This window comes from Leptodactylus fuscus, chromosome 10 (assembly GCF_031893055.1).
Source record: "Leptodactylus fuscus isolate aLepFus1 chromosome 10, aLepFus1.hap2, whole genome shotgun sequence".
Classification (NCBI taxonomy): Eukaryota; Metazoa; Chordata; class Amphibia; order Anura; family Leptodactylidae; genus Leptodactylus; species Leptodactylus fuscus.
Window position 1 is genome coordinate 5,082,620 of NC_134274.1, and position 27,548 is coordinate 5,110,167.

Consider the following 27,548-nt stretch of genomic DNA (forward strand, 5'->3'; position numbering starts at 1 on the left):
GAGTAGTATTATAGTAGTTATATTCTTGTACATAGGAGGTAGTATTATAGTAGTTATATTCTTGTACATAGGAGTAGTATTATAGTAGTTATATTCTTGTACATATTAGCAGTATTATAGTAGTTATATTCTTGTACATAGGAGTAGTATTATAGTAGTAATATTCTTGTACATAGGAGCAGTATTATAGTAGTTATATTTTTGTGCATAGGAGTAGTATTATAGTAGTTATATTCTTGTACATAGGAGTAGTATTATAGTAGTTATATTCTTGTACATAGGAGGTAGTATTATAGTACTTATATTCTTGTACATAGGCGTAGTATTATAGTAGTTATATTTTTGTATATAGGAGTAGTATTATAGTAGTTATATTCTTGTACATAGGAGTAGTATTATAGTAGTTATATTCTTATACATAGGAGCAGTATTATAGTAGTTATATTTTTGTATATAGGAGCAGTATTATAATAGTTATATTCTTGTACGTAGGAGTAGTATTATAGTAGTTATATACTTGTACATAGTAGTATTATAGTAGTTATATTCTTGTACATAGGAGGTAGTATTATAGTAGTCATATTCTTGTACATAGGAGTAGTATTATAGTAGTTATATTCTTGTACGTAGTAGTATTATAGTAGTTATATTATTGTACATAGGAGGTAGTATTATAGTATTTATATTCTTGTATATAGGAGTAGTATTATAGTAGTTATATTATTGTACATAGGAGTAGTATTATAGTAGTTATATTCTTGTATATAGGAGTAGTATTATAGTAGTTATATTCTTGTACATAGGAGTAGTATTATAGTAGTTATATTCTTATACATAGGAGCAGTATTATAGTAGTTATATTTTTGTATATAGGAGCAGTATTATAATAGTTATATTCTTGTACGTAGGAGTAGTATTATAGTAGTTATATTCTTGTATATAGGAGTAGTATTATAGTAGTTATATACTTGTACATAGTAGTATTATAGTAGTTATATTCTTGTACATAGGAGGTAGTATTATAGTAGTTATATTCTTGTACATAGGAGTAGTATTATAGTAGTTATATTCTTGTACGTAGTAGTATTATAGTAGTTATATTATTGTACATAGGAGGTAGTATTATAGTAGTTATATTCTTGTATATAGGAGTAGTATTATAGTAGTTATATTCTTGTACATAGGAGGTAGTATTATAGTAGTTATATTCTTGTATATAGGTGTAGTATTATAGTAGTTATATTCTTGTACATAGGAGCAGTATTATAGTAGTTATATTCATGTACATAGGAGCAGTATTATAGTAGTTATACTCTTGTATATAAGAGGTAGTATTATAGTAGTTATATTCTTGTACATAGGAGTAGTATTATAGTAGTTATATTCTTGTACATAGGAGCAGTATTATAGTAGTTATACCCTTGTACATAGTAGTAGTATTATAGTAGTTATATTCTTGTACATAGGAGTAGTATTATAGTAGTTATATTCTTGTACATAGGAGCAGTATTATAGTAGTTATATCCTTGTACATAGTAGTAGTATTATAGTAGTTATATTCTTGTACATTGGAGTAGTATTATAGTAGTTATATTCTTGTACATAGGAGTAGTATTATAGTAGTTATATTCTTGTACATAGGAGCAGTATTATAGTAGTTATATCCTTGTACATAGTAGTAGTATTATAGTAGTTATATTCTTAAAACACTTTTAGAAAAAATATAGAGAAGTAGCTCACCTATCTTCCGTTCACCTGTCCTCCTGTGGTGCACGACCCTGTTCTCCTTGACCTCTTGGAGCAAAACGATGAGAAAAAATTCCAAAAAGGATTCAAACAAAGTTTGAAGGATCTGCAGCTCAGAGGAGGTTAAAACTCAAAAAAACTTTATTTCATACTTTTAAAAGGACTCACCCCAAGTGGGTGAATACATTCAGAGGTTTAACAACAGAACATAGTGAGAAAAAGATAGAAAAATGTGGAAATAAAACCAAAAACCGCTGACGCGTTTCGGGACAGATTTTTAGTGTCCCTTAATCATAGCGGAATACAGCCTACACAATGTGTTGCCTCGATCTCTTATATACTACTGACTTTAACCCAGTTTAGAACACTTAATTGTCTAATCCCCATCAGCCTTCTACATGTCGGTAAAAAAACTCCACCCGATAACTTTTACAATGCCGGTAAATAACCCCAACCCATAATAAAACACCCTAACAGCCTGGCTGTTAGGGTGTTTTATTATGGGTTGGGGTTATTTACCGGCATTGTAAAAGTTATCGGGTGGAGTTTTTTTACCGACATGTAGAAGGCTGATGGGGATTAGACAATTAAGTGTTCTAAACTGGGTTAAAGTCAGTAGTATATAAGAGATCGAGGCAACACATTGTGTAGGCTGTATTCCGCTATGATTAAGGGACACTAAAAATCTGTCCCGAAACGCGTCAGCGGTTTTTGGTTTTATTTCCACATTTTTCTATCTTTTTCTCACTATGTTCTGTTGTTAAACCTCTGAATGTATTCACCCACTTGGGGTGAGTCCTTTTAAAAGTATGAAATAAAGTTTTTTTGAGTTTTAACCTCCTCTGAGCTGCAGATCCTTCAAACTTTGTTTGAATCCTTTTTGGAATTTTTTCTCATAGTTATATTCTTGTACATAGGAGGTAGTATTATAGTAGTTATATTCTTGTACATAGGAGGCAGTATTATAGTAGTTATATTCTTGTACATAGTAATAGTATTATAGTAGTTATATTCTTGTATATAGGAGGTAGTATTATAGTAGATATATTCTTGTACATAGGAGTAGTATTATAGTAGTTATATTCTTGTACATAGTAATAGTATTATAGTAGTTATATTCTTGTACATAGGAGTAGTATTATAGTAGTTATATTCTTGTATATAGGAGGTAGTATTATAGTAGTTATATTATTGTACATAGGAGTAGTATTATAGTAGTTATATTCTTGTACATAGGAGTAGTATTATAGTAGTTATATTCTTGTACATAGGAGGTAGTATTATAGTAGATATATTCTTGTACATAGGAGTAGTATTATAGTAGTTATATTCTTGTACATAGGAGTAGTATTATAGTAGTTATATTCTTGTACATAGGAGGTAGTATTATAGTAGTTATATTCTTGTACATAGGAGCAGTATTATAGTAGTTATATTCTTGTACATAGTAATAGTATTATAGTAGTTATATTCTTGTACATAGGAGTAGTATTATAGTAGATATATTCTTGTATATAGGTGTAGTATTATAGTAGTTATAATCTTATTCCTAAAAGGAAATTATTAGATCGAATACCTCCCCTGCAGTTATTGGTGTACTCAGTCGAATACCACGCGGTAAAAGCAGTAAAAATACGATGCCCTCCCACCTTCCCTGGCGCTTTTTTACACCAATAACTATGCAGGGGAGGTATTTGATCGAATACTACTCGCTCATCTCTAGTTATCAGTTAGTGTTATAGCTCTAGTTTTACCACTTTGCTTATCTTGGCTCTTTGGAGTGTAATTACATTAATTATAAGTCAGTAAAGATGACAGACAAGACAAGGCCACCATGACGGTCTTGATACCTGAGATCTTCCACATTGGCCACCGTTTTGGACAGGATTCCTTTCTCCCGTCTCAGTTTTTTTATCTCCAGTTTGAGGAGTCGGATGTCCTCCACTCTCTGCTTGTACTGACTTTCGCCTTTGTTCAGGATGGATTGCTGGATTTTGATTTTTTCATACAACAGGGCCAATTCATCATTTCTCCGGACCAGCTGCGTGCCCAGCATATCCCTCTCACCGATCACCTATATACAGTGATAATGTAGTAATCATAAAGGAGGTCAGAAGCATGTCCGTATAACATCCCACTGGCATGGGAACACCTGCATCTTGTGTCTGTACCAGCAGAATAGTGAGCGCAGCTCTGGAGTATAATACAGGATAAGTAATGTAATGTATGTACACAGTAACTGTACCAGCAGAATAGTGAGCGCAGCTCTGGAGTATAATACAGGATAAGTAATGTAATGTATGTACACAGTGACTGTACCAGCAGAATAGTGAGTGCAGCTCTGGAGTATAATACAGGATAAGTAATGTAATGTATGTACACAGTGTCTGCACCAGCAGAATAGTGAGTGCAGCTCTGGAGTATAATACAGGATAAGTAATGTAATGTATGTACACAGTGACTGCACCAGCAGAATAGTGAGCGCAGCTCTGGAGTATAATACAGGATAAGTAATGTAATGTATGTACACAGTGACTGTAGCAGCAGAATAGTGAGCGCAGCTCTGGAGTATAATACAGGATAAGTAATGTAATGTATGTACACAGTGACTGTACCAGCAGAATAGTGAGCGCAGCTCTGGAGTATAATACAGGATAAGTAATGTAATGTATGTACACAGTGACTGCACCAGCAGAATAGTGAGCGCAGCTCTGGAGTATAATACAGGATAAGTAATGTAATGTATGTACACAGTGACTGCACCAGCAGAATAGTGAGCGCAGCTCTGGAGTATAATGCAGGATAAGTAATGTAATTTCTGTACACAGTGACTGTACCAGCAGAATAGTGAGCGCAGCTCTGGAGTATAATACAGGATAAGTAATGTAATGTATGTACACAGTGACTGCACCAGCAGAATAGTGAGCGCAGCTCTGGAGTATAATGCAGGATAAGTAATGTAATTTCTGTACACAGTGACTGTACCAGCAGAATAGTGAGCGCAGCTCTGGAGTATAATACAGGATAAGTAATGTAATGTATGTACACAGTGACTGCACCAGCAGAATAGTGAGCGCAGCTCTGGAGTATAATACAGGATAAGTAATGTAATGTATGTACACAGTGTCTGCACCAGCAGAATAGTGAGCGCAGCTCTGGAGTATAATACAGGATAAGTAATGTAATGTATGTACACAGTGACTGTAGCAGCAGAATAGTGAGCGCAGCTCTGGAGTATAATACAGGATAAGTAATGTAATGTATGTACACAGTGACTGTACCAGCAGAATAGTGAGCGCAGCTCTGGAGTATAATACAGGATAAGTAATGTAATGTATGTACACAGTGACTGCACCAGCAGAATAGTGAGCGCAGCTCTGGAGTATAATACAGGATAAGTAATGTAATGTATGTCCTCAGGGACTGCACCAGCAGAATAGTGAGCACAGCTCTGGAGTATAATACAGGATAAGTAATGTAATGTATGTACACAGTGACTGTACCAGCAGAATAGTGAGCGCAGCTCTGGAGTATAATACAGGATAAGTAATGTAATGTATGTACACAGTGACTGCACCAGCAGAATAGTGAGCGCAGCTCTGGAGTATAATACAGGATATAACTCAGGATCGGTACAGGATCCCCACGGATCTGAATCATTTGTGTCCCTTTTAACCCTTTCCTTTGTGATAATGTTCATCCATATGCCCTGAAGTCTTCAGTCCAGTCAAGTGTTTCAGTACAGGAGCCGCTAACCGTCTGACTTTGCGTTCGTGTAACATTTACCACGTAGGGAAAATCAATTGTTTCTGAATTTTACATCCGTTCAGCCAACAGGTTCGGACTTGGAGTTTAACCCCGTCAGGTGTAGCTCACATGGGAGGATTGGATTTTTTTCCCATGCATATTATATAAAAAATGAACGAGAATGGATTTTTTTGGAGACTGGAGAGATGCCAAAGTTGTTGCTTTCTCTACCCCTATTCATTATAATGGAGCACAAACACCACAGGCATCTGTGCTGGATGGTCTTAGTAATTTGTGAGGGTCCCTGGTGGTCTGTGGTGGAGAAACTCTCCCTGCTACAGGATATTCCTGCAATGCAAAAACCTGGAAAATGCCATAAAACGCTACATGACAACTTTGGTGTTGTCATAGGAAGTGGTGGGAAAGTTAATCCTTGGAAACAAAAGGGTGGGTTTGCATGCACCAGCTATCTGACCAGATACTAGAGTACACCTGCACATCCTCTTTAGCTACACAGTTAAAGGGGATGTACAAAATTATAGAAAAACCTGTTTCACTTTTGTCTCTACATAGAAATGTATACAAGTCTGCGGACGACCCGACCGAAATGACCATGTACCTGCTCCAGCTCCTTCTTCTGCCGCAGTCGCTCGGCGTCGGCATCGGAGATGATCTTCAGTAGTTTGCGCTCTTCAGCCTCCTGGTTTTCGATGAATTGTTTGGCCTCAATGCTCTGCTGCTTCATCTTCTGCAGCTCGGCCTGTGATAGAAAAAGACGTATAATGTAGAGTCACACCCCCATTATATGGGCTGGGGGCAAAGAATAAGAGACCCCTGCGACTAGATGATCCCAATCCTTCATGCAAATGGTAGAAAGAAGGAACCTGACTCTCTAGTGCCACCTATAGACAATGACATTGTAAGGCAATGTCTGACCTATTATAATCTGGGCAAGCAGAAAAGGGACCAATGATACAATTAAAGGGATTATCCTAAATCTGTTAAAGGGTTTTTTTGGGATTTGACCTATCCTGTGGATAAGTCATCAGTATATGATCGGTGGGGATCAGACACACAGGATAGGACCCCTACAGATCAGCTGGCTGCAGACGCCATAGCCCAGCGCCGTACATTGTATAGAGCTTGTGCTTGGTACTTGGGGCTCCTTCCCTGACAAGTGGGGCGCAAAGCTGTTTCTATTGCCATGCAGATACCTGGCTGCGGACATCTGGTGGTCATGCACTTTGATATATTCTTTGAACACCAGGCGGCGCTATACTATGCAATGAATATGAGATTTGTAAGAGAATTTCCAGGACGTTAATTGATGACCTATTCTATGGATAGGTCACTAACTGAAGATCAGCAGGGATCCAAAAATTGGGACCCCCACAGTGTGTCATTTGTAGCATTGAGCTATCCGGGAGGACGGAGACAATTCACTGCGGTCAGTGTGTCTGCGTCATGGGATAATTCGGGTGAGGGACAGGACTGCCTGGGGCGGTGACGGATGTGGCTGCTGAGATTTGGACACTTTCCCTGCTAAATAATTGAGCTGCAGGAGCGCGGATGTCAGGCTGACGGCGGCGGCGGATCCCTGAGATGTCAGAGGAGATGAGATGTGCGCGCTGGCAGCACCTTGTACTCTGGGGAGCGGCCGCTGTAGATTCTCACTGAATATGACAGGCCTGACAAATGAAGGGGAGATCGGCTGCAACGCATCAATCGTCCCTTGACTGAGCCGATCGATCGCTAATCTGTCACTGATGCAATGAATCTCTGACAAGGGCCTAAGAGGCAGAGGACAAGGTGCTGTGAGACACGCAGTGATGTGCAACTTTTATCAAAAATTACCTTTTTTTCATCAAAATCATTGGGGTCGGATGTACTGGTCGGCCATAATACAATATTAGAGGGACATGGCTGCCTCATTATGCATTTCAGATACAATGAAGTGAATGTGGCTGAGCTGCAATACCACACACAACCTGTGCACAAAGGTGGCGCTGTTTTTGGAAAAAAGTAGCTTTTTTTTTACCTTTAAGTCTGCTCTCTCCTTCTCCCCTTTACCTTGGCCATGACCAGCCACTTTGGATTGTCAAACCAGGGTCCCTGAACCCCTATTTTCTCAGTAAATGAGAGTCCTAGATGTGAATGTCAGGCCAGTGTTAAAGGGGTTGTCCAGGACTTGAAGTCATTGGCACAGGGAAGTGGCTTCAAACCTCCTGACCAGCGCTGACAGTCAGGGGTCCTGAAGTCCCACCGATGAAATACTGACCACCTGTCCTAAGAATAAGCCGTCAGTACGTAAGTCCCGCACAGCTCCTTTATTGCCCCTTGAGCTTTAGATGTCAGATACACTGGTTGCTATAGAATTGCTAGCTGACAATTTTTAGCGTATCCTTAGCAAACAGACTCTTCAGTCTAAAGCTGGATTGGCCTTAGACAAGACGCAAACATAAGAAGTGACCTATAGAGAGGGCACGGACCTTCAGAGCCTCCTTCTCCTTCTCCAGACGTTGGTGATCCAGGTGCACCTTGACCAGGGCGGCCTCCTTGGAGGTGATCTCCTCCTTCAGCTGGTCCACCTGGTGGTTCATGATCTTCAGCTTTCTCTTCATCTCGGTTATTTCATCCTGTGAAGAAGAGGGCAAGATTAAGATAAAGGTCAAAGAGGGCACCGGGGGCTAATGCTGGATCTAATGCCTGGGCAAACAGGGGCTAATGCTGGATCTAATGCCCGGGCAAACAGGGCACCGGGGCTAATGCTGGATCTAATGCCCAGGTAAAGAGGACACTGGGGGCTAATACTGGATCTAATGCTGAGGCAAACAGGGCACCGGGGCTAATGCTGGATCTAATGCCGAGGTAAAGAGGACACCGGGGGCTAATGCTGGATCTAATGCCTGGGTAAAGAGGGCACCGGGGGCTAATGCTGGATCTAATGCCCGGGTAAAGAGGGCACCGGGGGCTAATGCTGGATCTAATGCCCGGGTAAAGAGGGCACCGGGGGCTAATGCTGGATCTAATGCCCGGGCAAACAGGGGCTAATGCTGGATCTAATGCCTGGGTAAAGGGGACACCGGGGGCTAATGCTGGATCTAATGCCTGGGTAAAGAGGGCACCGGGGCAAATGCTGGATCTAATGCCCGGGCAAACAGGGGCTAATGCTGGATCTAAAAATAAAAGGGGTACTCCTATAACTTCATAATCATTGGCGACCACTGGGACCCACACCTAGCTGAAGAATGATTGGTTCACTGCGTTGATTTACTGCAGTGTCCGCTCCGAGAACAGAGCCGCTGTCTGTACACTCAGGATGTGCAATCAGAGTTGAAAACCCTTTAAGGGTTTGTTCACACGGAGGAATTTGAGGTGACATCCTTCTCAATCATGCCGCAGTTTCTGCGTCAGAATCACAGCTGAAACCGCAGCGCTTTCCCTGGGACGGTGCGAGCTGCAGTGCTCACTTTTACTAGTGGTGGTTGTGAGTACTGCAGCCTGTGTCCCATAGAAGGAATCCAGGGCAGTTTTGAAAGTTTTGAGTGTATTTTTTGCCATGTGAACATGTCCTTCTAAGGGGATGCAGCACTAAACCAACCCTGTCATGGTCAGGACCAGTGGGGGCCCATGGGTCGGCTAGCGTTGGCCTATCCTGCTGATACACCCTAGTAGCACGCACCTGGGCTTCTATGAGGTTCTTGCTGTACAGGTTGCGGTCGGATCTCACAGCTTCGTACAGGTTCTGCTGCTGTTTCAGTTTGGTTTCCGCTTCAGCGATCTTTTTCTTATAGTCAAAGATCTGCATCTCCCGCACTTTGATATCCTCCATGTGCTGTAGGACCTGGAAGACAAGGGTTACCATACATTATATGGGCGAGTCCATGCTCCTTATCTGCAGAGCATCAGACGAGGCAGCAGGATCCCACCTTCTGGGTCAGCTCGCTGGCCTCGTTGATGTAGCGGTCCCTTTCCTTCTCCAGCTGGTAGATGATCTTCCTCTGTTTCTGCGCCTCCTCCTTGTAGCTGACGATCTCCTCCTCCAGGTTCTTCTTTGACTGTTCATGGAGTTTCACCAACTTCAGCTGCTTCTGGGTGGCGTTATCTGCTTTCAGGAGGTCCTAGAAGTAACGGAGACAGGTGAAGAAAGCATAGCTGATGCTTATTCCTCCATCTACAAGAGGACCCGACAGAGGGACCCGGGAAAAGGGCACCCCACAAAGGGGATGGAGGAAGAAGACCCAAGAGAGGGGCCCAGAGGAAGAGAATCCGGCAAAGGGGCCAGGAAGAAGGAGACCCAGCAGAGAGGCCCGGAGGAAGGGGACCCCACAGAGGGGATGGAGGAAGGGGACCCCACAGAGAGGATGGAGGAGGGGACCCAACAGAGGTGCCCGGAGGAAGGGGACCCAACAGAAGGGCCTATAGGAAGAAGACTCAACAGAGAAGCCCAGAGGAAGGGGACCCAGCAGAGGGGCATGGAGGAAGGGGACCCAACAGAGGTGCCCGGAGGAAGGGGACCCAACAGAGGAGCCCAGAGGAAGGGGACCCAGCAGAGGGGACGGAGGAAGGGGACCCAGCAGAGGGGACAGAGGAAGAGGACCCAACAGAGGAGCCTGAAGGAAGGGGACCCCATAGAGGATTGGAGGAAGGGGACCCAGCAGAGGGGACGGAGGAAGGGGACCCAGCAGAGGGGACGGAGGAAGAGGACCCAACAGAGGAGCCCGGAGGAAGGGGACCCAACAGAGGAGCCCAGAGGAAGGGGACCCAGCAGAGGGGACGGAGGAAGGGGACCCAGCAGAGGGGACAGAGGAAGAGGACCCAACAGAGGAGCCTGAAGGAAGGGGACCCCATAGAGGATTGGAGGAAGGGGACCCAGCAGAGGGGACGGAGGAAGGGGACCCAGCAGAGGGGACGGAGGAAGAGGACCCAACAGAGGAGCCCGGAGGAAGGGGACCCAACAGAGGAGCCCAGAGGAAGGGGACCCAGCAGAGGGGACGGAGGAAGGGGACCCAGCAGAGGGGACAGAGGAAGAGGACCCAACAGAGGAGCCTGAAGGAAGGGGACCCCATAGAGGATTGGAGGAAGGGGACCCAGCAGAGGGGACGGAGGAAGGGGACCCAGCAGAGGGGAAGGAGGAAAGGGACCCAGCAGAGGAGCCCGGCGGAAGGGGTCCCAACAGAGGAGCCCGGAGGAAGAGAACTCAACAAAGGAGCCCAGAGGAAGGGGACCGAGCAGAGGGGACGGAGGAAGGGGACCCAACAGAGGAGCCCAGAGGAAGGGGACCCAGCAGAGGGGACAGAGGAAGGGGACCCAGCAGAGGGGAGGGAGGAAGAGGACCCGACAGAGGAGCCTGTATAATCGTGTGATCATTTGCAGGGTTTTGGCTATGCCAGGGTGAACTAAACAATGTATGTAGCCATCTGTATCCATACAAAAAAGAAAAAAATAACGCTCTACTTGGTTACACAGCGTGGATCTAAAGATGTGGTTGGACAAAAACACCCGACTGTGGTAGGTGAATATAAGATGAAACTTTGAAAAATTCCAGCAATCCACGGTTTTGTAAAACTTAACTTTTACTCCATATAAAAATTAAAAACGTTTAGTTTTACAAAACCGTGGATTGCTGGAATTTTTCAAAGTTTCATCTGTATCCATACACTGTGCAGATTTCAGCTGCTCTTCGCCCCCTCTCCCCAGTCTGATATTGACGACCTATTTGACAACACTTCTAATAACTGGACGTCCACAAACGTTGGTCTTCTATATCCCGCTGACTGTCCCGTTCTGCTGATCACTTCCATAGTACAGGCTGCAGCCGTCCGTCTCTCCTTTCATCTATTATCTAGGAACGTTACGAGCAGTCTTGGTGTTTCCACAGTAACGGAGCGCTCACCTTGTTCAGCTTGTCCCTCTCTCTCATCAGCTCGTCTACGGCTTTCTTCTCCAGTTCCGCCTGTTTCTTTGCAGATTCCAGCTCTGGGGATAGAGACGTATCATTAGTGTCAGGCCGCTCACACGTCACTATCAGTATACAGATTCCCTATACGTAGGACAATACTGGGTCGGCCCACTGTAACGAAAATACTGCTGTGAAAGAGCCGGGTCAGGTGTAATGTCTGGCTTGGCCACTTTATAATACACTACGTGCTCGGAAACACGCGGACCCCCTAGTCTATAATGTGGTCCATGTGCTTGCAGGGCCCCATTATAGTCCGAGCCTGCTGGTAATGTCCACGATACCGGAGCAGGTTACCATGACATGTATAGCCCTGTGTGTGGCGCCGCTTTACCTCTCTCCAGTCCTGTTATCTGGTTTTTCAGCGTCTCCCTTTGCTGCTCCACCTCCATCTTCTGCTCCTCCATCTGCCTGTATTTCCTCTGTATGGATTCTCTAACCTTGGAAAGTTTGGCGATCTCCTGACGCATCTGACTGATCTCGTCTTCTCTAAACTGTGGATGAGAAGAGGGAAGGAGACAAGATGAGGAGATGGAACTGTACTGAGTGACAAATGACAATCAAGACCAACAAATAAAGAAATACATTAAAATAAGGAAGCAAGTGATAGTTCCACCTACACCTGTAGCTCCGCCCCCGAGGATCCAAAACTATACATCGCCTATAGAATAATGACTGAAATGTCAAGGACTTGAAAAGTTGAAATTAAAAAGAGAATAAAATGCCAAAAACAAAGCCCGGGGTATGGCTGATCCGGCGGTGCGGTTACCTTTAGTTCCAGTTTCTTCTGCTGGTTCTCCTGGGTCAGCTGCTCATTGCTGACACCGTTCTGCTCGTTCTCCTGCTGCAGTTTGGCGTTTCGGATCTGGAATTGTTCTAGTTCTTTGGTTACTCTCTCGTTCAAGATCTGCAAGAAATATAGAACGGCCATCTGGCGGATAAATATTTCACCAACATGGAGGCCGCCTGTCTATGTGTGAGGTGGTGATGGGCGCTGCCAGCTGTAGGGCGGGGGTCGCGCCGGGTCCGCGCTGTAATCTCGTAGTCGCAGTTGGCTGTAATTACTGACGCGCTTGTAGTCATTAGTGCGCTAATAGCTGACATTAGTTTATCAACAGCAACCGCCACGTCATTATACCCTCTTAAAGGAGCCATATCTTTACTTCTTGGTGGTATATGGCTTTATGTTATACATCGTGCTGCTACTGTTCAGCTCACAGAGGATCGTCTGCCCTGACACAGTGTAACGACTCCTCTGATAGTTGGGAGAACTCATTAAGTAAGTCCCCAGTCAGTCTCCTTCCCCCTCTGGAAGCGATTAATATACAGTCTCACTGATTCAGGCCCCTAACGATCTGCTATTGAAGACCTATACTAAGGATAGCTCATGAATAGTATATTCCTGAACAACCCCTTTAAGTCCCTCCCCTTTAAATCATTTCCTGATCTGATATTGATAGGACATCAATATCCCAGTCCAGGGCCACCCCTTAATCTTTGCAGACCCCCCATACACCTGCGGGCCCCTCACCTTGTGCTCCTTCAGCTGTTGCTCCAGTTTCTGTAGCTCCTCCTTGTTCTTCTGCAGCGTCTGCTGTAAGTTCCGGATCTCGCTCTGTTTGTTCTCCAGATCACTCTGGACGTTCCTCAGATCTTTCTCCAGCTTCTCCTTCTTACGGGTTTCTCGGGACGCTTCATTCTGGCGCACTTGGATTTCTTGTTGGAACTAGAAGCGGTGAAGATGCAGCTCTTGTAGAATTAGTATTATAAATATTATACTGTCCTCCGGACACTGCAGGTAAGTATTAGTATTATACCGCCCTCCAGACACCGCAGGTTAGTATTAGTATTATACCGCCCTCCGGACACTGCAGGTTAGTATTAGTATTATACTGTCCTCCGGACACTGCAGGTAAGTATTAGTATTATACCGCCCTCCAGACACCGCAGGTTAGTATTAGTATTATACCGCCCTCTGGATAGAGCAGGTTAGTATTAGTATTATACTGCCCTCCAGACACCGCAGGTTAGTAATAGTATTATACCGCCCTCCGGACACAGCAGGTTAGTATTAGTATTATACCGTCCTCCGGACACAGCAGGTTAGTATTAGTATTATACCGCCCTCTGGATAGAGCAGGTTAGTATTAGTATTATACTGCCCTCCAGACACCGCAGGTTAGTAATAGTATTATACCGCCCTCCGGACACAGCAGGTTAGTATTAGTATTATACCGTCCTCCGGACACTGCAGGTTAGTATTAGTATTATACTGCCCTCCAGACACCGCAGGTTAGTAATAGTATTATACCGCCCTCCGGACACAGCAGGTTAGTATTAGTATTATACCGTCCTCCGGAGACGGCAGGTTAGTATTAGTATTATACTGTCCTCCGGACACGGCAGGTTAGTATTAGTATTATACCGCCCTCCGGACACCGCAGGTTAGTATTAGTATTATACTGTCCTCCGGAGACGGCAGGTTAGTATTAGTATTATACCGTCCTCCGGACACTGCAGGTTAGTATTAGTATTATACCGTCCTCCGGACACTGCAGGTTAGTATTAGTATTATACCGCCCTCCGGACACCGCAGGTTAGTATTAGTATTATACCGCCCTCCGGACACTGCAGGTTAGTATTAGTATTATACTGTCCTCCGGAGACGGCAGGTTAGTATTAGTATTATACTGCCCTCCGGACACCGCAGGTTAGTAATAGTATTATACCGCCCTCCGGACACAGCAGGTTAGTATTAGTATTATACCGTCCTCCGGACACTGCAGGTTAGTATTAGTATTATACCGTCCTCCGGACACTGCAGGTTAGTATTAGTATTATACTGTCCTCCGGAGACGGCAGGTTAGTATTAGTATTATACCGCCCTCCGGACACTGCAGGTTAGTATTAGTATTATACTGTCCTCCGGAGACGGCAGGTTAGTATTAGTATTATACCGCCCTCCGGACACCGCAGGTTAGTATTAGTATTATACCGCCCTCCGGACACTGCAGGTTAGTATTAGTATTATACTGTCCTCCGGAGACGGCAGGTTAGTATTAGTATTATACCGCCCTCCGGACACTGCAGGTTAGTATTAGTATTATACCGTCCTCCGGACACTGCAGGTTAGTATTAGTATTATACCGCCCTCCGGACACTGCAGGTTAGTATTAGTATTATACCACCTTACTTGTGGACTAGTGGTAAGAATGGAGTGAACTTGCTAAATTTTACACAATATTGTGCAAAAATGATGAATGTCAAATTTCCGAGCACTGGACTCGCCGCCTTCCACTGCTAGAGGAGCAATGTATATCAGACCTCACCATCAGTAAGTTACCCTCTGTCCAGTATAATGTTAGTTAGGATTAGTACTCTGCCCCCTTGTGGTCAGGGAATGTATACCCGCCAGACCTCACCTGTGCTATGTTCTGCTCGGCCTCCTCCTTTAACCTCTCGGTCTCCTGCTGCTTACTGGCTGCCTGCATGAGGTTCTCTCGCAGCTTCACCACCTCGGACAGCAGCTGGTCCCGCTCCCTGGTCAGATCTTCCTTCATGTTCAGCAGATCGTTCAGACTGTAGACGGGGGAGGAGTTAGAGGAGACTAAGGGTTAATTCACTTTGCCAAAATCACGGCAACAGCGTGGAGGAACTCTGGGACGCTACTGATATGGCGGCACAGCTGCTGCAGAACTTACCTGTACTCCTGGCCCATGGATATTCCCGAGCCTTGCTCCACCAGTTTGCTCAGATTGTTAATCTCCTCCTTCAGGGACTGAATGGTTTCTTTCGCTTTCTGTTCCTTCTCGTAGGCCGTGTCCACCATCTTCCAGGCCTTCTCTATCTCCTGAGACACAAGACACAGCAGAAGGATGAGATGAATAGTGAAGAGTCCACGTTGTATAAGATATGAGACTGGTCACACTGGCCTGTGGCCCCCAGGGGCCCGGGGAGTCTCCTTCACAGATACTTCTATTACTTTTCAGAAGAGGTTCCCTAAGTTTCTGCCCCCTTCTCCATTGATCTTCCTTGATTGTAATCTCTCCTGATCGCGCCATTATTTCACCGCATCCGATTATCCACCGCAATTACTATGGCGATGTTCAGGAGAGCGGGATAATGATCGCCGCCATTACAGCGGTGATTTCCTCCGATAAGTATTCGGTAACAACTGAATTTCATCAGAATTAAGAATCCCATGTCTGCGGCGGGCTCGTCTCGTGAGCGGCCGTCGCCTTCATATCCTGTAGGTTTCATTAGTCTCTTGTAATACGGGTGAGGACGGCGACATTAACATTCAGATCACCTGAGCCCGCCGCGCCGCACACGGGTACCTGAATATACATACAATTACAGAATGTGGGGGAGGGGAGATGATTGGGGGGGGAGATTTCATCTCCAAAGAAACAAGTTAATAATTTCCATGTACAATAAGAAAAAGCTTGAAGAAATAAACGTCTCCCGCTGCCGGCGCGATACGGCCCTAAAATGGAGGAGTCTGCGGGGTAACAAGTGAGGCGAGTCAGGAGGACGCAAATACAAAGATGGCAAAAGACAAAAGACAGGTGAATGAGAAGCGGCTCCCAATGTAAAAGATGGGTGATGGGAGTCGTGTTCACTTGTCCAGTGGCAGTGTGCTGCTGTATCTAAGCCCATCATGTGTGATACTGCCTGATGAGCTGCTGTATCTAATCTAATAGTGAACAATTCCTTCAGCTGAGCTGCAGTATCTAATCCTAGCATGCATTGTAATGTCTGCTGAGCTGCTGTATCTAATCCTGGCATGCGTGGTAATGTCTGCTGAGCTGCTGTATCTAATCCTAGCATGTGTAGTAATGTCAGCTGAGCTGCTGTATCTAATCCTAGCATGCGTTGTAATGTCTGCTGAGCTGCTGTATCTAATCCTAGCATGTGTAGTAATGTCTGCTGAGCTGCTGTATCTAATCCTAGCATGTGTAGTAATGTCTGCTGAGCTGTTGTATCTAATCCTAGCATGTGTAGTAATGTCTGCTGAGCTGCCGTATCTAATCCTAGCGTGTGTAGTAATGTCTGCTGAGCTGCTGTATCTAATCCTAGCATGTGTAGTAATGTCTGCTGAGCTGCTGTATCTAATCCTAGCATGTGTAGTAATGTCTGCTGAGCTGCTGTATCTAATCCTAGCATGTGTAGTAATGTCTGCTGAGCTGCTGTATCTAATCCTAGCATGTGTAGTAATGTCTGCTGAGCTGCCGTATCTAATCCTAGCATGCGTGGTAATGTCTGCTGAGCTGCTGTATCTAATCCTAGCATGTGTAGTAATGTCTGCTGAGCTGCCGTATCTAATCCTAGCATGCGTGGTAATGTCTGCTGAGCTGCTGTATCTAATCCTAGCATGCATGGTAATGTCTGCTGAGCTGCTGTATCTAATCCTAGCATGCGTGGTAATGTCTGCTGAGCTGCTGTATCTAATCCTAGCATGCATGGTAATGTCTGCTGAGCTGCTGTATCTAATCCTAGCATGTGTAGTAATGTCTGCTGAGCTGCTGTATCTAATCCTAGCATGCATGGTAATGTCTGCTGAGCTGCTGTATCTAATCCTAGCATGCATGGTAATGTCTGCTGAGCTGCTGTATCTAATCCTAGCATGTGTAGTAATGTCTGCTGAGCTGCAGTATCTAATCCTAGCATGCGTGGTAATGTCTGCTGAGCTGCTGTATCTAATCCTAGCATGTGTAGTAATGTCTGCTGAGCTGTTGTATCTAATCCTAGCATGTGTAGTAATGTCTGCTGAGCTGCTGTATCTAATCCTAGCATGCGTGGTAATGTCTGCTGAGCTGCTGTATCTAATCCTAGCATGCATGGTAATGTCTGCTGAGCTGCTGTATCTAATCCTAGCATGTGTAGTAATGTCTGCTGAGCTGCAGTATCTAATCCTAGCATGCGTGGTAATGTCTGCTGAGCTGCTGTATCTAATCCTAGCATGTGTAGTAATGTCTGCTGAGCTGTTGTATCTAATCCTAGCATGCGTGGTAATGTCTGCTGAGCTGCTGTATCTAATCCTAGCATGCATGGTAATGTCTGCTGAGCTGCTGTATCTAATCCTAGCATGCGTGGTAATGTTTGCTGAGCTGCTGTATCTAATCCTAGTATGCGTGGTAATGTCTGCTGAGCTGCTGTATCTAATCCTAGTATGCGTGGTAATGTCTGCTGAGCTGCTGTATCTAATCCTAGCATGCGTGGTAATGTTTGCTGAGCTGCTGTATCTAATCTAATAGTGAATAATACAGTCGCTGAGCTGTTGTATCTAATTCTATCCTGTGTGATACTGTATACTGAGCTGTGTATCTAATCCTATCCTGTGTGATACTGTATACTGAGCTGTGTATCTAATCCTATCCTGTGTGATACTGTATACTGAGCTGTGTATCTAATCCTATCCTGTGTGATACCGTATACTGAGCTGTATCTAATCCTATCCTGTACTCCCTGCTGTGTATCTAATCCTCTCATGTGTGATACTGTATACTGAGCTGTGTATCTAATCCTATCCTGTGTGATACTCCCTGCTGAGCTGTGTATCTAATCCTTTGATGTGCAATACCTTCTGCTAACCACTGTATCTCCCCTCATCATGTATATATATGTGATACAGACAGTCGGGTGTATCTAAGCCTATCCCGCACTCTGTTCTCTCTTCCTCCCCAGGACCCGTTACCTTCTTCAGTGATGCGATGGTGGACTGATCCTCCTGGGACAGTTTCAGGGCGGTGGCGACTTTGGCAGAGTTGGCCACGATCTCGGCGTTGAGCTCTCGGCACTTGCTCATCAGTCTCTTCTCGTTCTCGTAAGACTTCTTCATGACCCTGTGCACCTTCTCATACTCCATCCTGAACTTCTCCAGACTCTTGTCTCCCGTCAGCTCGTTCAGCACCTCCTGGAAGTCTTTCTCCAGGGCCTCAAACGAGTTCTCATCCATCAGACTCTTCTCCGGCTTCTCCTTCAAGAACAAGAGGAAGAAAAATGACTGGTTGGAGGAAACAGCAAGTGAAACATTGAAGAAGATTTCCCATATGGGAAGATCCTATCACCGAGGGTCAAGGAGATGGGACCTGACGGACGGACGGGGTCCCTGGCCTGACCACACAGGAGCGGGCTTATCTCCACTGCAGTCAGTGAAGTCTACAGACACCCACAAGGGACATAAGACCTACAAGATCTTATTGGAGCGAGGGCCACGTCATCATTTCTTCCGAAGTCTCCTACAGTGACTCCAACCCAGATGTGCACCTGGACTTCCATCTCTCCAGTAGTACAGCTGTAGGGGGCGCCGATAGATCTATAACCTCTGGGCCCTTTATCACGATGGGTCCTGTGACCTCTCTCTGCTGGGATCTGCTCTTGTCCTTGGCAAAATCTGAAAATCTGACCATGTGTGGTGCGAAGGATACAGAGACACCCAGTGATGTCATCGCCCTCTATACCAATGACCCTGCACCGAGTGAGGTCATCACATATGGTAGAACAGAAGGACTCACTTGGACTGTGGTCATGTGTATAAAATATACAAATGAGTTCTCTGGCAGCACTGGGGGCGTTCCCAATGCTGCGAGAGAACTCTCCAGCACCGCCTTCATCTTCTTCAGGAACGGGGTCTTCACGCGTCTTCTTCCAGCGCTGGCGGTCAAACTTCTAGGCCTCGGGCAGAGCTGACCGCGCATGCCCATAGGCCACAAGAAAATGGCCGCCACTTAAACATCAGAGCAGCAGTGTATTTATTCTGCTATTGTTCCTTTGCCTGGTCAGATATGGCAGTACATGTTCTCTGAGGGGCTCGGCTTCTACCATTTGTTTTGCTGTTACTTATTGTTTATTTTAAATATTTACTAAAACCTTCTGTTATGAGTTTTTATTTCTTTGTCGTTATTTGCCAATCTTGGGCTGCTTCTGTCTGTTTTGCCTCATCTACACAAGGCCCAGGTAGGATTATACTGCGAGGGGTTTCTTTTTGTATGACGTCTCATAATCACAAGTCATGACCTGATCCTTGGCTGACCTGACCAATGAGCTGAACTTACATCACCCCAGGGACCAAGACATCACCCCGGGGACCAAGACATCTTCATAGGAGTCAGGACATCATCTTAGGGACCATGACATCATCCCAGGACTCATGACATCACCCCAGGGACCATGACATCACCCCAGGGACCAAGAAATCTTCATAGGAGTCATAACATCATCTTAGGGACCACGACATCATCCCAGGGACCATAACATCACCCCAGGGACCATAACTTCATCCCAGAGACCATGATATCTTCATAGGATTCATGACATCATCTTAGGGACCATGACATCATCCCAGGAGTCATGACATCATCTTAGGGACCATGACATCACCCCAGGAGTCATGACATCATCCCAGGAACCATAATATCATCCCAGAGACCATGACATCATCTCAGGGACCATGACATCTTCATAGGAGTCATGACATCATCTTAGGAACCATGACATCATCCCAGAGACCATGACATCTTCATAGGATTCATGACATCATCTTAGGGACCATGACATCATCCCAGGACTCACGACATCATCCCAGGGACTATAACATCACCCCAGGGACCATGATATCTTCATAGGAGTCATAACATCATCTTAGGGACCACAACATCATCCCAGGAGACATGACATCATCTTAGAGACCATGACATCTTCATAGGAGTAATGACATCATCCCAGAGACCATGACATCATCTTAGAGACTATGACATCACCCCAGGATCATTTATTCAGTAGACAGGCAGCCCCTCCTCTTATGTAATGTTGGGTACAGGTCACCACTGACATGTTTTTTTTCGCGGATTACAGATCAGTATTTGCGGACAGTAATATCCACTAGGGTCGTGTGCAGGAGGTTTTAGGCTGTGTTCACACACAGAGCCGAGATGCAGCGCAGTTTTCGTAGTGTCTGTTATTGGTTTAGTTCCTGGCGGCGCGGTTGTCCTGGTTACCCAATAATCGGCCATGATTTATGGTAAAGCTGCACAATGGCGTGACCGGGATGACTAACGCCGGCCACTAGGGGCGCCTGCACACAGCGGGATCACGTGCAGCGGCTTTGGTGGGTTTGGCGCACGCTCCTGACCCCTCAGACCGGTCACATTCACTGACCTGCACTACTAAGGCAAGTTACCGTTTATTTCACCTGGAAAAATCAAAAACTGCATCAAAACTGCGTGACGTTTAACCAACTGCGCAGTGTGCACAGGTCCTTAGACAAGGTCACCGCAAATAAGTCATTTTTTCCATGAATCGATGGTTCAGTCTATGGATTTATTTCATCTATATCTCTTAGAAAAAACCCCGCACGTCCTGACAATTTAATAAAAGCTGCACCGTGTGACTGAAGGCGTACAAATGCCGCACCATGAGCCTGGAATCTCCCATTACAGGCGGGCCAGGACATGCTGAGACTTGTAGTTCCCCACCACAACACCCCCAGACCCCAGGGCGCCCCCTCTCACCTCCGCCATGATGCCGCCCGGCTGTGTCCAATGCGCGTCCTTCTGTATCCAGGCAACGGGCTCTGCTCATGCGCAGAGAGAGAGAGACAGCGGCAGGCTGGAGGTCACGTGAGTAGAGGAGTATCACGTGATCTGCACCTTGTGCCGCTCGGATCTGTCACTGCGCCCTGACAACAGCAGGGGGCGCCATATAGAAGCTCAGTGTGGCCGTGTATAGGCTGATCCTTTCCTTTATCATTCATATTTAATGCAGGTCACACGCCCCTCCCCCTTGTAGAGGCCCCTCCCCCGACTACAGGAAGGTCTGGTAGTCAGTGGTGTATAATCTATGTCCTGACCCCTGAGTGTATACAGTAGTGAGCAGTGCTGCAGTGTACAGCAGGGGTCTGTGACGTCACATCATGTCACATGGTATATATCTGTGTACTAGGTGAAGGCAGATGTGGTGTCAGTATATACTGCAGGCTCTCGCTTTGGCTTCCTTCTTTTGCAATGCAAATGGTCAAACCATTAACCCGTTCAAGGCCATGATGTAACATTGGCTGCAGAGGAATATAGAGAAACCTACTGATTGCTCCTGTGTGAACTGCGCCATCTAGAGGAGGGTCATGTGACAAGGCGTGGGGGGGCTGTGGTCGGCACTGGATATGGGGGGGTCCTTGTACCCCCTTTGCTGAATGGGAATTTGGATTAAAAAAAATTCAGGTGCATTACCTACATGTATGTGCTGAACGTCAACCTGACAACCTGACCTGTCTGACAACCTGACCTGTCTGACCTATATGACAACCTGACAACCTGACCTGTCTGACCTATATGACAACCTGACAACCTGACCTGTCTGACCTATATGACAACCTGACAACCTGACCTGTCTGACAACCTGAGAACCTTATATTATATTCAATTATTGATAATTTTTTAATTGTATTTTCTTTTTTGCAGTTTTTTGTCTCGTGTCCGTCCATCCTAAACCTTCATGTCACAGTGCGGTCCCCCTACCGGGTCACGTGATCCCGTTATCCCAGCTCAGCAGAGGATTGTGCGGCCTCTCTATTAACCCCGCAGGTAACGTCCGACAGACAATAACTCATCACTTCACTTCATAGAGCATAAGATACTGGACTAGATTGGGGTAGGGGGCAAGAACCAGGCAGGAAATAGTTAACTATTTACCGTTTACACTATCAAGAGTTAACGGATACGGTCTATAGAGCTGTCTGGAGGTGACAGAGTTAAAATGCAAACATCCCCTTTAAATGCCCTGGATTTAAAGGGAAAGTCTTGGCATTCAGCCGGCTGGGCTTGTAACGCTTTGTATCCCTGGTAGATTGCAGTGTGCTTGTGTTTGGTGCTGTCCCTTTGGCAGTTCAGGGGTTAACGCCTGTCTTCTCCGCCATACTGCGCTCTAATGAGTGAGCGGCTGAGTCACTTGCCCATGGCCGCCGCGCTCGCCTTTGTCCCGGCCTCATTGTTGTCTTTGTGTGACTGAGCCCTGTAAAGTTTTAGAAGTCAGAACCAATGGTCACCGACTACAGACCGCCTTCTATGTAGTCAGGTCCTGCGGTCACGGGTCATTGCGCTGCCTCTACTTGTTTAAAGGGGTTGGCCAAAATTTTTGTTATAGCCGTAGATACACAGATGAGTAGATACATAACAGTTACATCCCCTTATAGCTACATTGTTGCAGGCTGCACTACCCTAGTGACAGGGAAGGGGGCGCCACATGATAGTAAATGCCCCAATAAGAGGAGTCTGGTCCTAGTTGTCCTCAGTTGCAGTTCCCCAGGGTGCCATTAGATGGCAGTGCCGCGCCGCTGACTCTTCTCCGCCCCCTCCTCGCTATTTTTACGTTTCCTCATCTTTTGAGTCATTTCTCCGCACCGCGCACAGACGGCCGCGGGTTTGTTTTCCAGATTTTTCACATTTTTTTTCTTCGCTTTGTTTTCTCGGATACATTTTTCACATGTAATTACAGAAACAAACCGGTTATTTCTGACCATAAATCCTTGGCTTGGCGGTCGCCGCTCTCATTGGCCCGGGGCGCAGCCGCACACCCCCCCCTACCCCCTCCTGTGATTAATATTTGCCGCCGTTCACCATTGGAGCTTCCTGAGGACAAAAATAGCCAAGAAAAGGGCAACACGAGGCCCAGAGACAGGAAGCCGGGGAGGAAGCGAGGGAGGCGGCCATGGAACACCCAGTGATAAGAGGGGCGACGCCAAATATCGGGGGGGAGGGTCCTGGTCCCTGTCTCTTAGATTTCCATAGTTCACTCTGAATTGGGTTCAGAGCGCGCAGTATATAAGCCGAGCCACTACCCCACCATGCCCAGACTATCCGGTTCCCTCCTGATCACTATATGGCGCTATTATATGGACTATTATGATGTCAGCACTATATGGTGCTATTATATGGGCTACTATGAGGTCTGCACTATATGGCGCTATTATATGGGCTACTATGTTATCAGCACTATATGGCGCTATTATATGGGCTACTATGAGGTCTGCACTATATGGCGCTATTATATGGGCTACTATGTTATCAGCACTATATGGCGCTATTATATGGGCTACTATGAGGTCACCAGTATATGGCGCTATTATATGGGCTACTATGAGGTCTGCACTATATGGCGCTATTATATGGGCTACTATGAGGTCACCAGTATATGGCGCTATTATATGGGCTACTATGAGGTCACCAGTATATGGCGCTATTATATGGGCTACTATGAGGTCAGCACAATATGGCGCTATTATATGGGCTACTATGAGGTCACCAGTATATGGCGCTATTATATGGGCTACTATGAGGTCTGCACTATATGGCGCTATTATATGGGCTACTATGAGGTCACCAGTATATGGCGCTATTATATGGGCTACTATGAGGTCACCAGTATATGGCGCTATTATATGGGCTACTATGAGGTCAGCACAATATGGCGCTATTATATGGGCTACTATGAGGTCACCAGTATATGGCGCTATTATATGGGCTACTATGAGGTCTGCACTATATGGCGCTATTATATGGGCTACTATGTTATCAGCACTATATGGCGCTATTATATGGGCTACTATGAGGTCACCAGTATATGGTGCTATTATATCGGCTACTATGAGGTCACCAGTATATGGTGCTATTATATCGGCTACTATGTTATCAGCACTAAATAGCGCTATTATATGGGCTACTATGAGGTCAGCACAATATGGCGCTATTATATGGGCTACTATGAGGTCACCAGTATATGGCGCTATTATATGGGCTACTATGAGGTCACCAGTATATGGCGCTATTATATGGGCTACTATGTTGTCAGCACTATATGACGCTATTATATGGGCTACTATGATATCAGCACTATATGGCGCTATTATATGGGCTACTATGTTATCAGCACTATATGGCGCTATTATATGGGCTACTATGAGGTCACCAGTATATGGTGCTATTATATCGGCTACTATGAGGTCACCAGTATATGGCGCTATTATATGGGCTACTATGAGGTCACCAGTATATGGCGCTATTATATGGGCTACTATGATGTGAGCACTATATGGTGCTATTATATGGGCTACTATGAGGTCAGCACTATATGGCGCTATTATATGGGCTACTATGAGGTCAGCACTATATGGCGCTATTATATGGGCTACTATGAGGTCACCAGTATATGGCACTATTATATGGGCTACTATGAGGTCAGCACAATATGGCGCTATTATATGGGCTACTATGAGGTCTGCACTATATGGCGCTATTATATGGGCTACTATGTTATCAGCACTATATGGCGCTATTATATGGGCTACTATGAGGTCACCAGTATATGGTGCTATTATATCGGCTACTATGAGGTCACCAGTATATGGTGCTATTATATCGGCTACTATGAGGTCACCAGTATATGGTGCTATTATATCGGCTACTATGTTATCAGCACTAAATAGCGCTATTATATGGGCTACTATGAGGTCAGCACAATATGGCGCTATTATATGGGCTACTATGAGGTCACCAGTATATGGCGCTATTATATGGGCTACTATGAGGTCACCAGTATATGGCGCTATTATATGGGCTACTATGAGGTCACCAGTATATGGCGCTATTATATGGGCTACTATGTTGTCAGCACTATATGACGCTATTATATGGGCTACTATGATGTCAGCACTATATGGCGCTATTATATGGGCTACTATGATGTCCGCACTATATGGTGCTATTATATGGGCTACTAGGATGTGAGCACTATATGGCACTATTATATGGGCTACTATGACGTGAGCACTATATGGCACTATTATATGGACTATTACCATGTTGGCACTGTATGCCACTATTATATGGGTTATTACCATATGGGCACTATATGACACTATTATATGGACTACTATGATGTAAGCAGTGTGTTACACTAGTATATGGACTATGACGTGAGCACTATATGGCACTATTATATGGGCACTATATGACACAACTATGTTGTGAGCGCTCTATGGCACTATTATATGGACTTTTATCACGTGGACACTGTATGGCATTATACTAAAGGTATTACAATATGAGCACTGTATGACACTATTATACATCTGCTGCTATACATCCATGGCCCATCTGTGCACCCCTATAGTGATTTCACTGATCACTGGGAATTGTATGGCACTATTATATCTAAGTCTATCATATGGCCCTATTACCTGAGCACTATGATACTTCCATGTGTTCACTGCATGTCAGTACAGTATGGCAGTATTATCTACAGACTGTGAGGTAAGATTGGAAACCTTTATTGAACCAAAGTACTGGATCAGTCCACTACATGGGAATATTATATAGGTGCAGTATGATGCCTGCTCACTGTATGGTCCTATTTGTATGTGACCACTGTGTAGCACTATTATATAGGCACGCTATGGTACTATTATGTATGTTCTAGATGACAGCATTGTGTGGACAATATATGTTGGTGCTATTTAGCACTATATGGGGGTATGATTAATGCTCATTATGACACTATTATATCCCTTCATCCTCCTTGTATTCATCCGCTACACTCTGTATTATAGTCACATCTTCCCTTGTCAGTCTCCACTTCCTCCTCTCGGGCGCGCTGAGTCTCATAATGATCTTAAGATGAAATGCAGTGGATACAGACGGCGCCACCTGTAGGAGGAAGCAGGCATCATAAGGACAATGACCAGCGCCACCTAAAGGAGGATATGGGTACTGCAATTTTACAAATTACCCTATATCAGGACTACTGTATATCATGGTAATTGGACTAGGAGGGGAGAGCCTATGCAGTAAATATAAGTGGGGCACCCCGGACCCTGATATATCCAGTGCAGTCAGCTCTGCTGTATATATATAGATGTATATACATGCCTATATAAGCCCTGTCTAGCAGCCACATTCCAGGCGTGTCTATGTGATAACACAACATTCCCCAGTGCACGCGTGTCCACACCATGGGAAAGTCACATGTGCAGGGTGGGGGGGCACATATTTATACAATGCTGATATCTGCCTTCCTGTATACAGACACCGGCCCCTCTCCCACTATATACAGACCATTCCTGTGTACATTATAGAGGCACATATCAGTAGTTTAACCATTTCACTGCCCAACTGTGCACATTCGGCATCACTGCCCTGTAATAATTGGGGGAGGGAAATCCATTCAATGGAAAACAAATCTGCCTGTGGATTTTACGGCGGAACGGCGGCAGATTTTACAGGAGCTCATTGAAAGGGTTAAATCTGCTGCGTAAAATGACAGTCGGTGAACGCCGCAGATTCTTCACCCGCAGTTTTGAGCTCTTGTGTGATCTAATCCCAAGCCAAGCATATCAAATAGATTGTTACAATGTATCAGGGCGATAAATGTATCAGCTGAAGGATACGCGGCGATCGTTGTGTCTCCCTACGAATGGAATTACATTGTGACCCTGAGGGTGCTGCAAATGCAACTAGTGACCCCTGGGCCCTCGTGTGACTCCATTCACATCTGCAACCGCATTAAAAAGTGGTTACCTGAGAAATCTGCCGACCCCATAGACTATAATGGGGTCCATGTGGTTTCCGCACTAAATATGTGGAGAGAAAAGTGCTGCGTGCAGGAAACCGAGCAGAAACCATATGGACCCCATTATAGTGTATAGGGTCCGCGGGTTTCCCAAACGGAGATGTGAATGGTGCCTAAGGCCATATTCACACATATTGGAATATCACGGCCAACCCCCTACCCCGCTCATTTACGAACCGCGCGCTGTCCATGTGCATTCCGTTTTTTTTTTTACTTCCCTTTCTGACGCCATCCGTTTTTTACCCGGACCCATAGACTTGCATTGACATCTTCAATCAGTGAAACATAAGCGTGCTGCACTTTTTGCACAGACCCGCAGTGACAAAAAACCCAATATGTCTGAATTGGTAGGTGACATGAATGGCTGCATACTCCGACCGTGAAAAGTGCGAGGATTACGGCCTAAGAGTGATACAAAGTTGCAAATTGTATTGAGAATTCTATTACAAGCTCCTAAAAAGGGACAGACTAAAAGGTC

The 27,548-nt window shown here is 45.2% G+C and overlaps 1 protein-coding gene across 1 annotated transcript in view; it reads right to left on the reverse strand.

Moving 5' to 3' along the window:
- The window catches only part of CFAP58 (cilia and flagella associated protein 58), a 47,654-nt gene extending 26,620 nt beyond the window's left edge, over nt 1–21,034 (reverse strand). The window contains 14 exon segments of the mRNA XM_075288005.1: nt 3,597–3,820; nt 6,113–6,253; nt 7,983–8,129; nt 9,176–9,337; nt 9,423–9,614; nt 11,390–11,472; nt 11,787–11,946; nt 12,222–12,359; nt 12,984–13,178; nt 14,875–15,031; nt 15,154–15,302; nt 18,150–18,431; nt 20,965–20,991; nt 20,993–21,034. Coding sequence (XP_075144106.1) covers nt 3,597–3,820; nt 6,113–6,253; nt 7,983–8,129; nt 9,176–9,337; nt 9,423–9,614; nt 11,390–11,472; nt 11,787–11,946; nt 12,222–12,359; nt 12,984–13,178; nt 14,875–15,031; nt 15,154–15,302; nt 18,150–18,431; nt 20,965–20,991; nt 20,993–21,034 — 2,099 coding nt within the window.
- Between the last annotated feature and the right edge of the window lie 6,514 nt (nt 21,035–27,548).